Here is a 12,494-nt window from a genome sequence, read left to right on the forward strand (position 1 = left end):
AGGAAAGAAAGCTCCTGCACCCCCACCCCCACCACCTCAAGCACCAAAACCACCTGGAACTGTACCCCCTCCACCACCAAGCTCAAAAATCTCAAATGCACCAGCACCACCTCCAGTATTGGGAAGGGGAAGAGCAGCAACCGGATCAGCAAAAGGTCGTGGCATTGGATTGGCGCTTCAAAGTAACCCCCCAAAGAAAGCTTCATTAAAGCCTTTGCACTGGGTGAAAGTTACACGAGCAATGCAAGGAAGTCTCTGGGCAGATGCCCAAAATCAAGGGAATCAGGCTAGGTAACTGTTATGCTGCCAATATTTTTGCATTTAATTCAGCTGTTGATGATTTTACATCATTGAAACCACTAGGCATAAAATTCAACATCCATTGTTTATGAACTACTCCCTCCATTCACAAATAGATGTTTTGGATATTTCATCTATAATCTATACCAATATAAAAAGACCCAAAGGGGCAGATCCAACAAATCCCGTCCGTCAAATCAGGTCAATCCAACGACTCAGGCTGCTCCAATGGAGAGCGCTCAACATGTTTAGCGTGCAGTTAATATCATACCAAATATTAATGCTAATGCTAATCACATAATTAATACGCAAATAATATCCTACCTAATATTTACGTGCAATTAATATTTTACCTAATATCAACGTGCATTGCACGCACACATTTACTAGTACGTGTCTATGCATCTGATTCAGAAAAAAGTTAGAACATCTTATATTTGTGAACGGAGGGAGCATATATCATGCTACAGCCGCGAAAACAATCCAAATAAATAGGAAGCTGGTAGCTTCCCCCCTTTTTGGGAAGAGGTTGAGTAGTAGGCCCACATGAGGCTGGTAGCTTCCCTAAAGAAAATACATGGGCCTGGCATTCTATGTCCTTGTTTAACATGTGGGAAATCTCTGTATTGAGACTGTATTTATTCATGCTGTCGAGCACTATTTTGCAGGGCTCCTGATATTGATATGTCCGAATTAGAGACCTTGTTCTCCACTGCTGTTGCAACCAATGCAAGTGTAAAAGGAGGAACGAAGCGTGGCTCAGCTATTAGCAAGCCAGAAATTGTTCACCTGGTATGGAAACTTACACTCTTAATGCACTTATTTTCTTTAGGGAACTTGAATTTTTTTGAACTTTCATTCTTGTGTTTCTACCTTAAGCACATTAATCCTTTCATACTTGTTACCTTAAACTTGTTATTTGATTTTTTTTCGTGGTATGTTGAATTATCAAGCCCTGAATCTCAGGTTTTTCAAACCATTCTTGATTAAAACTGTTTCGTGGTAATACGATATGCATGATTACTGCTCTTTCTTAAGTGAATCTATATTTTATTTCCTTGTAAGTGCTCAACTGATTGACACTAACTTATTTTGATGTATTTTCCATTTAAAGTATGAAATTATGGTTTTTCATATGTATGGTACTTCCTTCTGCAATAGGTGTCCTTTTGAAGGGACTTTTGAATAGTTTTCTCTCTCGCATTCTTGTTCCATTCATCATTCCACACCAAACTTCTGTTTTCTTGACATCTTCAGTTATTTGCAATCAACAGCATTATGTTCTAGCATGAGGAGTTAGAAATTTTGTTAATTCCATTAGGCCATGGACTAATTGTTCTGCTAGTTTCATTACAGGTTGATATGAGAAGAGCAAATAATTGTGAGATCATGCTTACCAAAATCAAAATGCCTCTTCCTGATATGATTGTGAGTATCCTTTGTGTGTTATTACTTACCCTCTCTACTCTGTGACAAAAAAAAGATGCACATGATTTCTCCCGTGGAATAGTGACATCTCAGAGAATTTTGTGCTGTGTTGATGATGTAATTATTTATACTCCCCCCGTTGTATGATGTAGTGCATATGGATTTTTTCGGAAGCCAAAATTTACAAACTTTGAAGGTTTGACCAAGTTTGTAGAGAAAATTATGTACATTTAGAATATGCAATGCATATTATTAGATTCATCATGAGATATATTGTCATCTTGTATATGTTTGGTATTATAGATATAGATAATTTTCTCTATAAACTTGGTCAAAGTTTTTTAAGTTTGACTTTTGAAAAAAAATCTATATGCACTACATTGTTGAGCTGTGGGAGTACTGTCCTGAATATCTGAAGCTTGTATTCATATTACTTTTCCTTTTCCCGTTTCTATTCTTTTACAACTTTTGATGGAGCTAATACCTTTGTTGACAACCTTCATCTGCATTTTTTTTGGTATTTGCTTAAGTGTAAACTTGTATGCTATCATACATTAATAGATTCGGCGATGTACACAAATCTTGCTAACATCTTCCATACACTATGCATGAAAGTTTCTGCCATCACAAAATTATTACTATAAGTCCTAGGTTTTTCTTGTTTAATTTGCACTCATACAGTGGTCTAACATTAGGCTGCGTAAGCCTACAGGGCACTGGGAAACTTAAATGCCTTTCAGACTCTCTTTTGGTAATGTAAAACCACTGTATATGGTTATCATACATGCAAGTTACTGCTGAGTTGTGTGGCTTTCTCGATCCACGTTTATCTTCTAATTAATTTATCACACTGACATTATTAATCTGCTCAAATGGTGCTGTTAACAAATGTCTGTTAGCCTGATACTTTTTAGTGTTCCTATGTAATTTTCTCTGAAATGGTTGTATCTTGCAGAGCGCGATCTTGGCTTTGGATACGTCTGTTCTTGATAATGACCAAGTGGAGAATCTCATTAAGTTTTGCCCTACAAACGAAGAGATCGAGATGTTGAAGGTGCTTCTGCTTACTACTATCTTTTATTTTTTTCATTTCATGATCTGTAACATATTCCTTATCATTTAGTATCTGATGCTGTTTTGTCCTAATTCGCTATCCTTTTCCTCTATGAGCTCAGAACTATAACGGCAACAAAGAAATGCTTGGAAAATGTGAACAGGTTGGTTTAATATTTTGGTTGCATATAGTGTGCCACTTTGAATATATTGATTGAAGCTTTCAACTTTGCTGTAGTTTTTCCTGGAGCTAATGAAAGTTCCTCGCGTCGAGTCCAAACTAAGAGTTTTTGCTTTCAGAATTGCATTCTCAACACAGGTCCGTTGTCTTCGTCCATCGGTTAATTACTTGGATTATCTCACTTTCTCCATAACTTGCAGTTGTAATGTGATGTCTTGCTCTTTGTCAGGCTGATGAGTTACGAACTAACTTAACCACCATAAATGATGCAACAAAAGAGGTACAACGTTGTATCATCTCTTTCTTGAGTAAAGTTTTAACTTACACGTAGACTGGCTTAATGTTTTATTTTGTGCAGGTGAAAGAGTCTCTGAAGTTACGGCAGATAATGCAGACCATTCTCACATTAGGGAATGCATTGAATCAAGGAACAGCTCGAGGTACCAAATCAGTGTAGAAAATTTGCATGGAATGCCTTTTGTTTAATAGCATCGTCTGATACGGTGATGTGCTGAACAGGTTCTGCTGTTGGCTTCAGATTAGATAGTCTTCTTAAACTATCGGATACTCGAGCTAGGAACAATAAGATGACACTAATGCACTATTTATGCAAGGTATGCACTCGGCATAAAGTGTTATGCTATGCACACTGGTTTGCATGCTAAGATTCCTCTCAGTCCATCTTCACCACTGGCCATACCACACAATAATACAATGCTGGTTAGGGTTTAATATCTTACTGCAGAAAACTATGCCACTTCTTATGGACTTACGATACATGTTCTTTTCTATACTACTATGCAATCTTGTTGTGCTAGTAGCTTAGTAACAGTAATTTACCTGAGCCTTTAAAGTTGGGAATCATGCATCTTGTCGTAGTTTGAATATTTTATATAGGAATAAAGTCCACTTTCCAACCTAAACTCTAGCAGAGGTTCATTTTTCAACTCTGAACTCTAAAACCGTTTGAATATCAGCCTCAACTATTGAAATACATGATGTTTTCGCGGCAATTGCAGTCATGACTCTGTGGGAGATGTCTGTTTGTTGCATATTAGCTCAGTCTGCTCAAGATTTTCTTTCACGGATCAGCTCTGGGTGTATCAATTACTAATACAGATCAAACAAACAATAATAGGGTGCTCCGAACACCCATTATTAGCCTGTCACCAGGTTGTTGTGTTTCACCCTGATGGCTGGATCAGTGTCGGTAAATTTACTGGTCGATTGTAAGTTCTAGGAGCATGAACAATCTGATCTTAATTGGGATCGTATCTGATTGGATTAGTTTTTCTCAAGAGCGGTCTCATCTGATGCTTGGTCTGAGCTTAGAACTGGAACTGGCCAGCCGCAGGCACCTCAATACCTATCCTGGATCTTAATCTTGAGCTGCCTTTTGATGATATAACCTATATAAATCACAATCCCTTGGGAAGTGAGGGGTCATTGGTGTAAATGTTATCGATGGCTTCCACAGGAGTTGTTAGTTGGATTGTAAACTTCTGCCAGTTCTCTGCATAGTCATGGTTTTCATGTAAACTCCAAACGGCAGGCTGTTACTGGTCACTGTGCAGGAATCAGCCTCGTTCCAGTATCCCAAATTATGGTGCTGTGCACGTGGGCAATTGTTTATCTACTCCCTCCGTTCCTAAATAATTGTCTTTCTAGAGATTTCAACAAGTGACTACATACGGAGCAAAATAAGTGAACCTACACTCTAAAACATGTCTACATACATCCGTATGTTGTAGTCCATTTGAGATGGCTAGAAAGACAATTATTTGGGAACGGAGGGAGTAGTATTCTGCAGCTTAATGGAAGATTAGCTACTTTGACTCAGTTTCTAATTGCATGTACCTATGCATATTTTTAATAGTCTGCCAGTTGCTCATGCTCGTGCCAAGTGCTCCTGGGTTCGACGCGGCCTCTTTGCATTGTACTCCCTCCGTTCGGAATTACTTGTCTCGGAAATGGCTGTATCTAGAACTAAAATATGTCTAGATACATCCATTTCTGCGACAAGTAATTCCGAACGGAGGGAGTACTATGCAGGTGTATGGCTTGCCTTGTATAATCCTTTCCCAGGCCCCACCTGGTGTGGGAGCTTATAGCACTGGGTCTGTCCTTTTGCCAGTTGCTTTTGCAGGCTTGTGCAGTTTACCTTATCTTTCTCTATTACATGCTAGCTTCTTGCTGAAAAGTTGCCTGAGCTTCTTGATTTTGACAAAGACCTGATTCATCTGGAAGCAGCTTCGAAGGTACTGTAGTTATCTGTTAATAGCAATTTTGGATGACCATCGAGCTACTCATCAAGTATGTTGCTCCACAATTGCATTTGTTAATCACCCCAGATCCAATTGAAGTTGCTTGCTGAAGAAATGCAAGCAATAAACAAAGGTCTTGAGAAGGTTGAGCAGGAGTTAGCTGCTTCAGTGAACGATGGAGCAATATCTGTTGGCTTCCGCAAGGTAAGAAATAGTTCCCTTTTGTCTATTTTTCAGAGTTGTTAGATGTTGAGCATATTTGTTCTGTTTACATTTAGCCCACTGGTTTAAGGAGCTTATATTTTACTCGCTCAGGACAAGAAATGACACAACTTAAACCATGTTATTATTACAAAATTATTGAATTAGCTATCCCCAGACATTCAATGTGTACTTGTTTCAGTGTTTCTCTGAACTTTATGTATAGTAGGACTACAGAGTGCATGTTTTTCTGCATCATCCATTCACTAACTGCTTCTATAATGGAATAAATATGCACCACCTCTCAAGTCGAAAAGAAGTGCCGCAAGGCTCCATGTCTTGAACAAATTGCTCAGAACATAAAGTCAAAGAATGTGCCGGCTTACAAAATGTTCTCTAGCTACTGAACAGAAGTGATACACAATTCAGGGAATCATCGACATTCACTATTATGCATCAAGTTCAGCAATAACACCGTGTACAGTCCGAACCCTGGACTCGGTAGGAGTTGTGACCTTCGGGGACTCCTAAACTCTAAAGCAAGCATATCTGATGAGATTAGTTGTGCGAAATCAATAATGATTCTTTTACGAGTGAACTGAGATCAGTTGCTTTTGCAGGCATTGACATCCTTTCTCGACTCGGCAGAAGCTGTAGTTAGGTCCCTCATTTCCTTGTATTCAGAAGTGGTGAGCCCCTGCCTTAAAAGTTATTCTTGTAAACGCCTTATGTTTGTGTAAGACCTTGATGACATTTGTTTTGCAGGGAAGGAATGCCGATTCCCTAGCTCAGTATTTTGGTGAAGATCCAGCTCGCTGCCCTTTTGAGCAAGGTTTTGTGTGGCCTTTATAATATTTTACAGCTTTATTAGGCATTGTTCTCTTAATTATGTCCACATATTTAGCTCATCATACGTCGAAGGTGGTCAGTGAAGTTACATCTTTGAGTAATATCATATTTATCAATTTCACTATGACAATTCGCTGATCGCACTAGCAGAAGGAAAAAAAACTTCAAAGCATTGCCCATAATCCCTTGAGGAAGTTCCTCTCATAGGTCCAAACATTTTGTTGTCCAAACAGTGCATTTCTTCGAATGGAATTGCTGTTTCTAGGGAATGGTCTATCAAGCGGCATTCTCTGTTCTTTTAGTTCCATTATGAATTGAGTCAACATGCTTCTGTTTTTGTATTGATATGAACTTAGTTGTTTTAGCACAACAGTATTTACTTTTTGATATTTCCTTGATGCTTTCTTGCTTTTCTGTTCTCAGTTACGTCGATTTTGGTTATTTTCGTGAATATGTTCAAGAAATCACGTGATGAAAATGCTCGAACTGTGGAAGCTGAGAAGAAGAAAATGGAAAAGGAAAAGGCAAGTATGTCTACTATAAAAGGATCGGAGTGAGGAAATTTCTAAGCCAATCTTCCATCTCTGTGACCCCGCTGAGGAGCTGCCGCAGAATGTTACATACACCGGAGGCCGCTTCTGCTTTTTGATGCTCAATGCAGTATACGCAGAGGTGTAACGTCAGAAGGCTTAGGCTCGTTGGCTGCGCGTCATCCACTAAAATGGTAATGTCCTTAGCTACATTCCCTGTTGGAACTAAAATTATATTGCATCTTCACCGGTAACCAAGTATTAATGTTTTATATGCTGTTTTAGTGATTGCAATCTGCATGAACTTCCTGTTTCAGTTTAAATTATATCTGAATTGCAGGCTTATTTACTGTTTGTATGTGCATTGTACAGATTGCCCTAGAAATATGTTTTTCATTTTTGCTGCCTTTAGTGGCTGTGCTGGGATTTATTTTTCATGCTTATTTTCTTAAAACAAATACGCAGGTTGCTCGCGGTTTGCAAGCTAAGGAACTTTTTGTGATTCTCACTAGCGGGTGGGTTCGTGGCAAACATTCCTGATACAAAATGCAGGGAGGCTTGAGGCCGCTGTAGTGTTGTATATATAGCAGTTGCTGATACATAGCTTTCTTACATGTACATAAAGTTAGCTCAAGTGGAAGCAAAGCAAAAAGTTCATGATTGTTGTAAAATTTCCTGTATCATCAACAAACAAGCAGACTGGTGCCATTTTCGCAGAGTGCGTGAGCCAGTTAACGAAGCTCCTACAAGGCTACAATGTATTGTGCCTTTATGCAATTATTATTATTGTTGTTATGTGCAGTGCGCGCCTGAAGGATGTGTCTGGTGCTAAGTAGGGGCCTAATTCATGACAAATTCCAGAAAATACTATCTGAGATAGAGAAACGACGTATTCTGTTTCATAGTATACTGTAAGCACGCACGCACAGTATATGTGATGCACTTTTGGACTTTTACACCCGAGTTCCAATCGGGGCGTTTGTCAAACAAATACACAAAAAAAGGGATCATGGACAAGACTGGATGCAAAAAGAACATTCTTCTTCTATTATTGGTACACTAGCAAGTACCGAGTGCAAACCTGCTACGCAATCCTTATAAGTACAAACTAACGTGGTATGTTTATTCATGTACTTGTTCATCCACTCATTCACCGAATAATAATTAATTTCCTGGGCCGAACCCAGACGTGCATGTATTCATTTCCGCAGGCCGAGGAAGGTGAGGATGAAGCGGACGTAGTCGTAGCGGAAGAGGTGGCGCATCATGGCGATCTTCTGCTTGTCCCACGGCGGGTACCTCAGCATGGCCTCCACCAGGAAGCCCCTCCGCAGCACCGCCTTCTTGTGGCTGAACATCTCGAAGGAGTACTTGCCGTGGTACTGCCCGAACCCGCTCTGCCCCACGCCGCCGAACGGCAGCGTGTCCACCCCGAACTGCACGCACGCAAATCCATCGAGGAGTTGTAGTTAAACCACGTACTACCGGTCAGAGGAAAATGTAGCTCTCGTTGGTACAGGCGGCTGGTACAGGCGGCGCGGCGTACCTGTACGACGGCGTCGTTGAAGGTGACGCTCCCCGACGACGTCTCCTCCACGATCCGGCGCTTCAGCGGCGCGCTGTCGGTGAAGGCGTACACGGCCAGCGGCTTCGGCCGCGCCCTTACGAACGCGATGCTGTCCTCGATCTTCTTCACCTGTACCACAAGGAAGAAGACACAGCATTTTCATTCATCTTCTTCGCCCTCGGGTTTGGTGTTGGGTTAGAAGTAACAGTTTGTCTAATTCACATCTAGATGTTTTTTAAGGATGTCAAATCTAAGCTCCAACAAATATATAATGCAGCAACAAGAAAAAAAAAACTAGAAAAAAAGGACGTAATTGGTACCGTGATGATGGGGAGCAGAGGGCCGAAGATCTCCTCGGTCATGATCGCGGAGTCCAGCGGCGGGTTCAGCAGTATCGTGGGCTCGATGGACCTGATGAAGTTTTTCTTTGATGAGGACGGAGACGAGGAATATGCAGATGGGTTCAGGGTGTACGACTTACAGGTTCTTGGCATCCAAGCCGCCGCCGTGCAGGATGGATGCCGCCACCGCCGGGTCCTTGAGGAGGTTACTCAGCCGTTGGAAATGCCGCCCGTTGACGATCCGCGCCATCTGGTCCTGATCGGCGATGAACCTCTTCAGCGTCGACTTGAGCACCTTGATCTTCATCAGCCAAGGAGAAACGAGCACGCGACGTGTGGTTAGAATGATCTGATCAGAATTACGTAGCCACCAGACAAAACCGTGCGTGCGTGCGTACCAGGGTGGGCGCGAATCGCTCCTCGACGAGCACGTAGTCGATGGCGATGCAGGCCTGGCCGGCGCAGGACGACCACTTGGCGAAGATCACGCGGTTCACCGAGGTCTGGAGGTTCCTCCTGCCGGCGACGGCGTCGAAGATGCAGGGGCACTTCCCGCCCAGCTCCAGCGCCACGGGCGTCAGGTGCTTCGCCGCCGCCGCCATCACCACGCGCGCCACGCGCGGGCACCCTGCCAATGCCAAGGGTCCTATGTGATTAGCACTGTACTAACTGCTTGCTGGCCTGGAAGTTGACCGTACCGGTGAAGAGGACCTTGTCCCATCTGTGCTCCATGAGCTGCTCCCCCACCGCGGGGCCGCCCTGGATGACCTTCACCGCCGTGGCGTCCAAGTACTCGCCTATGTTCTCCTCCAGGAACTTGGCCGTTGCCGGCGCCAGCTCCGACGGCTTCAGCGCCACGGCGTTCCCCGCCGCTATGGCCCCGATCAGCGGCTCCAAAGAAAGACCTGCGCACGTACATATATACCGACCATGCATCATCATGGAGACGATGTAGTAACACAGAGAATTAGACTGGTTCCCCCGTTCAGTACGTACGTTAGTAGGTATCCAATTGATCAATTTCCATTGACCAACTTTGAGCAAGCACGGTAACTCTAGGATGGCCGTTTTTAACCATTGCTGGTGAGACCGGGAATTGGAGTTTTTGGCCCCGCCAGCTGAGGTGGTACCACTGTCCATGCCTGCCAGGTCGTCAATGCGATGTTTGGCGAAACCGGACAGGGTGTAATTTGAGATGTGCTACAGGATAAAGTTACGACAGCGTGGTGCGTTGCGTCCGTTCCATAGGCAGTGGACCAGCAGCTTATTGCCTCCCGGCCTCCCGGGATCCATGACATAAGCTTATGTACGTCGTTGACGGAGGTAGATCCATGCGATAACAGTACGTACGTAGTGAAATCTCTGGAGCTGCAAGCGCTGTTGCACGGCATGTGAGCGGAACTAGCGTAGCGTATGACTCTGCATTAAAAGAGCATGGCGCAATCAGGGCCGGGGCTTCACCGACGCGCAAACGGACGAGGGAAGGCACATGGAAAAAATTGAAGGCGCTTGGCCGGAGGCTGCGGATTGGGGGAGAAATAGAATAAGGCGGTTCTCCCTGGTCCATATGCGATCCAAGAAAAGTCCTTTGCTTCCTCCGTCGGTCCCTTCACTCTCGCTGGTAAGGTAAACCCCTTTGTCGTAGTACATGGCACTCACGACACAAGTGTTTTGTTTAGACTGATATAATACAGTTTTTTTTTTGCGGGGTAACTGATATATTATCAACCACTTTCTTTTAGAAAATTCTCTAGGTTTCTCACATCAAAACTAGTACTACAACGCAATATTTCTGCGTAACTGAGTCATCTTTAGTCTGGGTGTTTGAAGAAATCACCATTCACCCGGAAAAAAAAGAGAGAAAAATGAAATCACCATCGGACCCTCAACAAAAAAGTCGCCATCAAACAAGAGAGAAGATCAATGTTGACATGGCTTGCGTACTCTTGAAGGGATTGCCGACGTCGTAAGTGTGCCCCTGCCCATAACTCCTGGTCAACACAGCCGACGGACGATTCCTCATCTTTTTATTGTGAAAAAAATGAATGCATATTCTTTCAGCCGTCGGATGATTATCGGACCGCTGAGAAGGCAACTAGTGGCCGTAAATCTGATTTATAATTCAGCTAACGTGTACTACATGGCAATTCAGGTAACGAGTTCGAGCTAGGCAAGTGTATGCCGTGCTGTGTCCTCTCCCACTTCCCCCCTCTTATCTATGTTACTCTTGTTTTACCTATCAATGAGATGATGGGCAAGCTTTGCATATTCGTGAAAAGAAATCGACCCATTTTGATGAACTGTCCCTATTGAAGTGGTACCGGAGTACTGGACTCCCTAGGCGAGAGAGACTGATGGGGTGGTTCACTTTTGTATGTGCAGCTATCACAGAAGCGCCGTGCTAATTCATGCACGTATAGTTCCATAGCCTAGCTGGTACGCATGTGCCTGCTGTATGGGGAGGGAAATTAAGTGGACCAGTGAGCGAAACTGTGAAACTTCAGTAGACCCATGCGCGGAAATGTGAAATTCAGGGATATCACTCGGTAGAAATGTGAAATTCAGTAATGCTACTAGTATTACTGAATGGAATGGACCATTTTTTTACTACTGATAGGAGTTGAGCCATTTTTCTCGCGGTCTCACGAGTGGGAGTCACTGTGTCGTACTGTACTACCCTAGTTCTTGACTCTTGAGTGCAGGATTAATCGGGCTACAACTCGCAAGAAGAGAAACGAAAGAGTACAACGTACTTCTAGTTAAAATGAGAGATTGGTTGTCAATCAAGAGAGTACTTACCCAAGGGGAAGTTCCAGCAGGAGAAGATGAGGACGACCCCGAGCGGCTCCGGCACCACCTGCGCGCTCGCCGGGAACGCCACCAGCGGCACCCAGACCTGCGCCCCCATCCATGACACGGCGGAGTTAGGCCCCAAAAGCAGCTGGGGTGCGATGCGAACGAACAGTATGCATTGCAGAGTGACCAAATAGTGAGTCGAGCTTGCCTTCTCCGGCGCCACCCATTTCCCGATCTCCCGCAGCGCGGCGTTGGCTGACTTGGTGAGCACGCCGACCTAAACACCCCCAAAACCACCAGCATAGTTCAGATTGTATATATGGACGGCTGCGAGCGCGGCGTACGACGACGACGACGTGCTACGGTGCAGATGAAACGAAGGGGGAAGAACCTCGTCTCTGTAGGCCTCGGCGCGGTGCTTGCCGAGGTCGTCGTGGAGCGCGCGGAACGCTTCCTCCTCCTTGTCGGCGAGGAGCCGGAGGAGGCCGCGCAGCTGGGACTGCCGCCACGACAGGGGCCGGGTCCTGCCGCTCTCGAAGGTCGCTCGCAGCTCGCCCAGGCGGCGCTCCACCGCCTGTGGCGCCACCGCCGCGCCGATCTCCTCTACGCTGGTCGCCATTGAGCCCATGCTCTCTGCTCTCCCTCCCTCTCGATCTCACTCGCTCGCTCTGTTCTGCTGCTCCACTGCTCCACTGTGAGTGTGAGCAAGTGACGGCTCGCTCGCCTGCAGGCCCATTTATCGCGACGGTCTCGCGCCCATGCTGCGCACGGGGCTTCAATGCGGGTACCGGCGCAGTCGACTGCAATTATTTCCGGTTTGATTGGTGTACTGTTTGATTGGTGTACTGCAGCTCGGGTTTGATTGGTGTACCGTTGCCGTAAGTGCATCTTCAGAGTCGGGTGTAGGTTGGCCGGCATTGTTCCTTGGAGGGCGTGCATCCTCATTCCGCGGCCCGCTGCTTCGTTGGTTGAATGCATGATATG

General features: G+C 44.5%; 2 protein-coding genes across 3 annotated transcripts in view; one reads left to right on the top strand and one right to left on the bottom strand.

Annotated features, from left to right (window-relative positions):
- LOC119365058 (formin-like protein 3) overlaps positions 1-7,601 on the top strand; it is an 11,941-nt gene extending 4,340 nt beyond the window's left edge. The window contains exons 7-21 of the mRNA XM_037630646.1: positions 1-291; positions 969-1,092; positions 1,657-1,728; positions 2,684-2,782; positions 2,904-2,945; positions 3,020-3,100; positions 3,192-3,242; positions 3,321-3,402; positions 3,482-3,576; positions 5,149-5,220; positions 5,314-5,430; positions 6,048-6,116; positions 6,193-6,259; positions 6,700-7,000; positions 7,272-7,601. The exon at positions 1-291 is cut by the window's left edge and continues 21 nt beyond it. Of these exons, the coding sequence (XP_037486543.1) occupies positions 1-291; positions 969-1,092; positions 1,657-1,728; positions 2,684-2,782; positions 2,904-2,945; positions 3,020-3,100; positions 3,192-3,242; positions 3,321-3,402; positions 3,482-3,576; positions 5,149-5,220; positions 5,314-5,430; positions 6,048-6,116; positions 6,193-6,259; positions 6,700-6,833 (1,396 nt within the window). The 3' untranslated portion in view covers positions 6,834-7,000; positions 7,272-7,601. The remainder of the gene's footprint in view (positions 292-968; positions 1,093-1,656; positions 1,729-2,683; positions 2,783-2,903; positions 2,946-3,019; positions 3,101-3,191; positions 3,243-3,320; positions 3,403-3,481; positions 3,577-5,148; positions 5,221-5,313; positions 5,431-6,047; positions 6,117-6,192; positions 6,260-6,699; positions 7,001-7,271) is intronic.
- A 209-nt stretch (positions 7,602-7,810) lies between these two features.
- LOC119365057 (aldehyde dehydrogenase family 3 member F1-like) lies at positions 7,811-12,274 on the bottom strand. Of its 2 annotated transcripts, XM_037630645.1 has the most exons (9): positions 11,902-12,272; positions 11,719-11,787; positions 11,514-11,610; positions 9,413-9,619; positions 9,113-9,342; positions 8,855-9,015; positions 8,694-8,784; positions 8,353-8,502; positions 7,811-8,242 (listed from the first exon to the last, which is right to left on the bottom strand). In XM_037630645.1, the coding sequence occupies exons 1-9, from the start codon at positions 12,136-12,138 to the stop codon at positions 8,006-8,008; spliced, it is 1,479 nt and encodes a 492-aa protein (XP_037486542.1). In that variant the 5' UTR covers positions 12,139-12,272; the 3' UTR covers positions 7,811-8,005. The 2 variants fall into 2 exon arrangements, with proteins under 2 accessions (XP_037486542.1, XP_037486540.1); XM_037630643.1 differs by having other exon boundaries at positions 11,514-11,787; positions 11,902-12,274.
- Positions 12,275-12,494: the final 220 nt, after the last annotated feature.

This window comes from Triticum dicoccoides, chromosome 2B, assembly GCF_002162155.2.
Source record: "Triticum dicoccoides isolate Atlit2015 ecotype Zavitan chromosome 2B, WEW_v2.0, whole genome shotgun sequence".
Classification (NCBI taxonomy): domain Eukaryota; kingdom Viridiplantae; phylum Streptophyta; class Magnoliopsida; order Poales; family Poaceae; genus Triticum; species Triticum dicoccoides.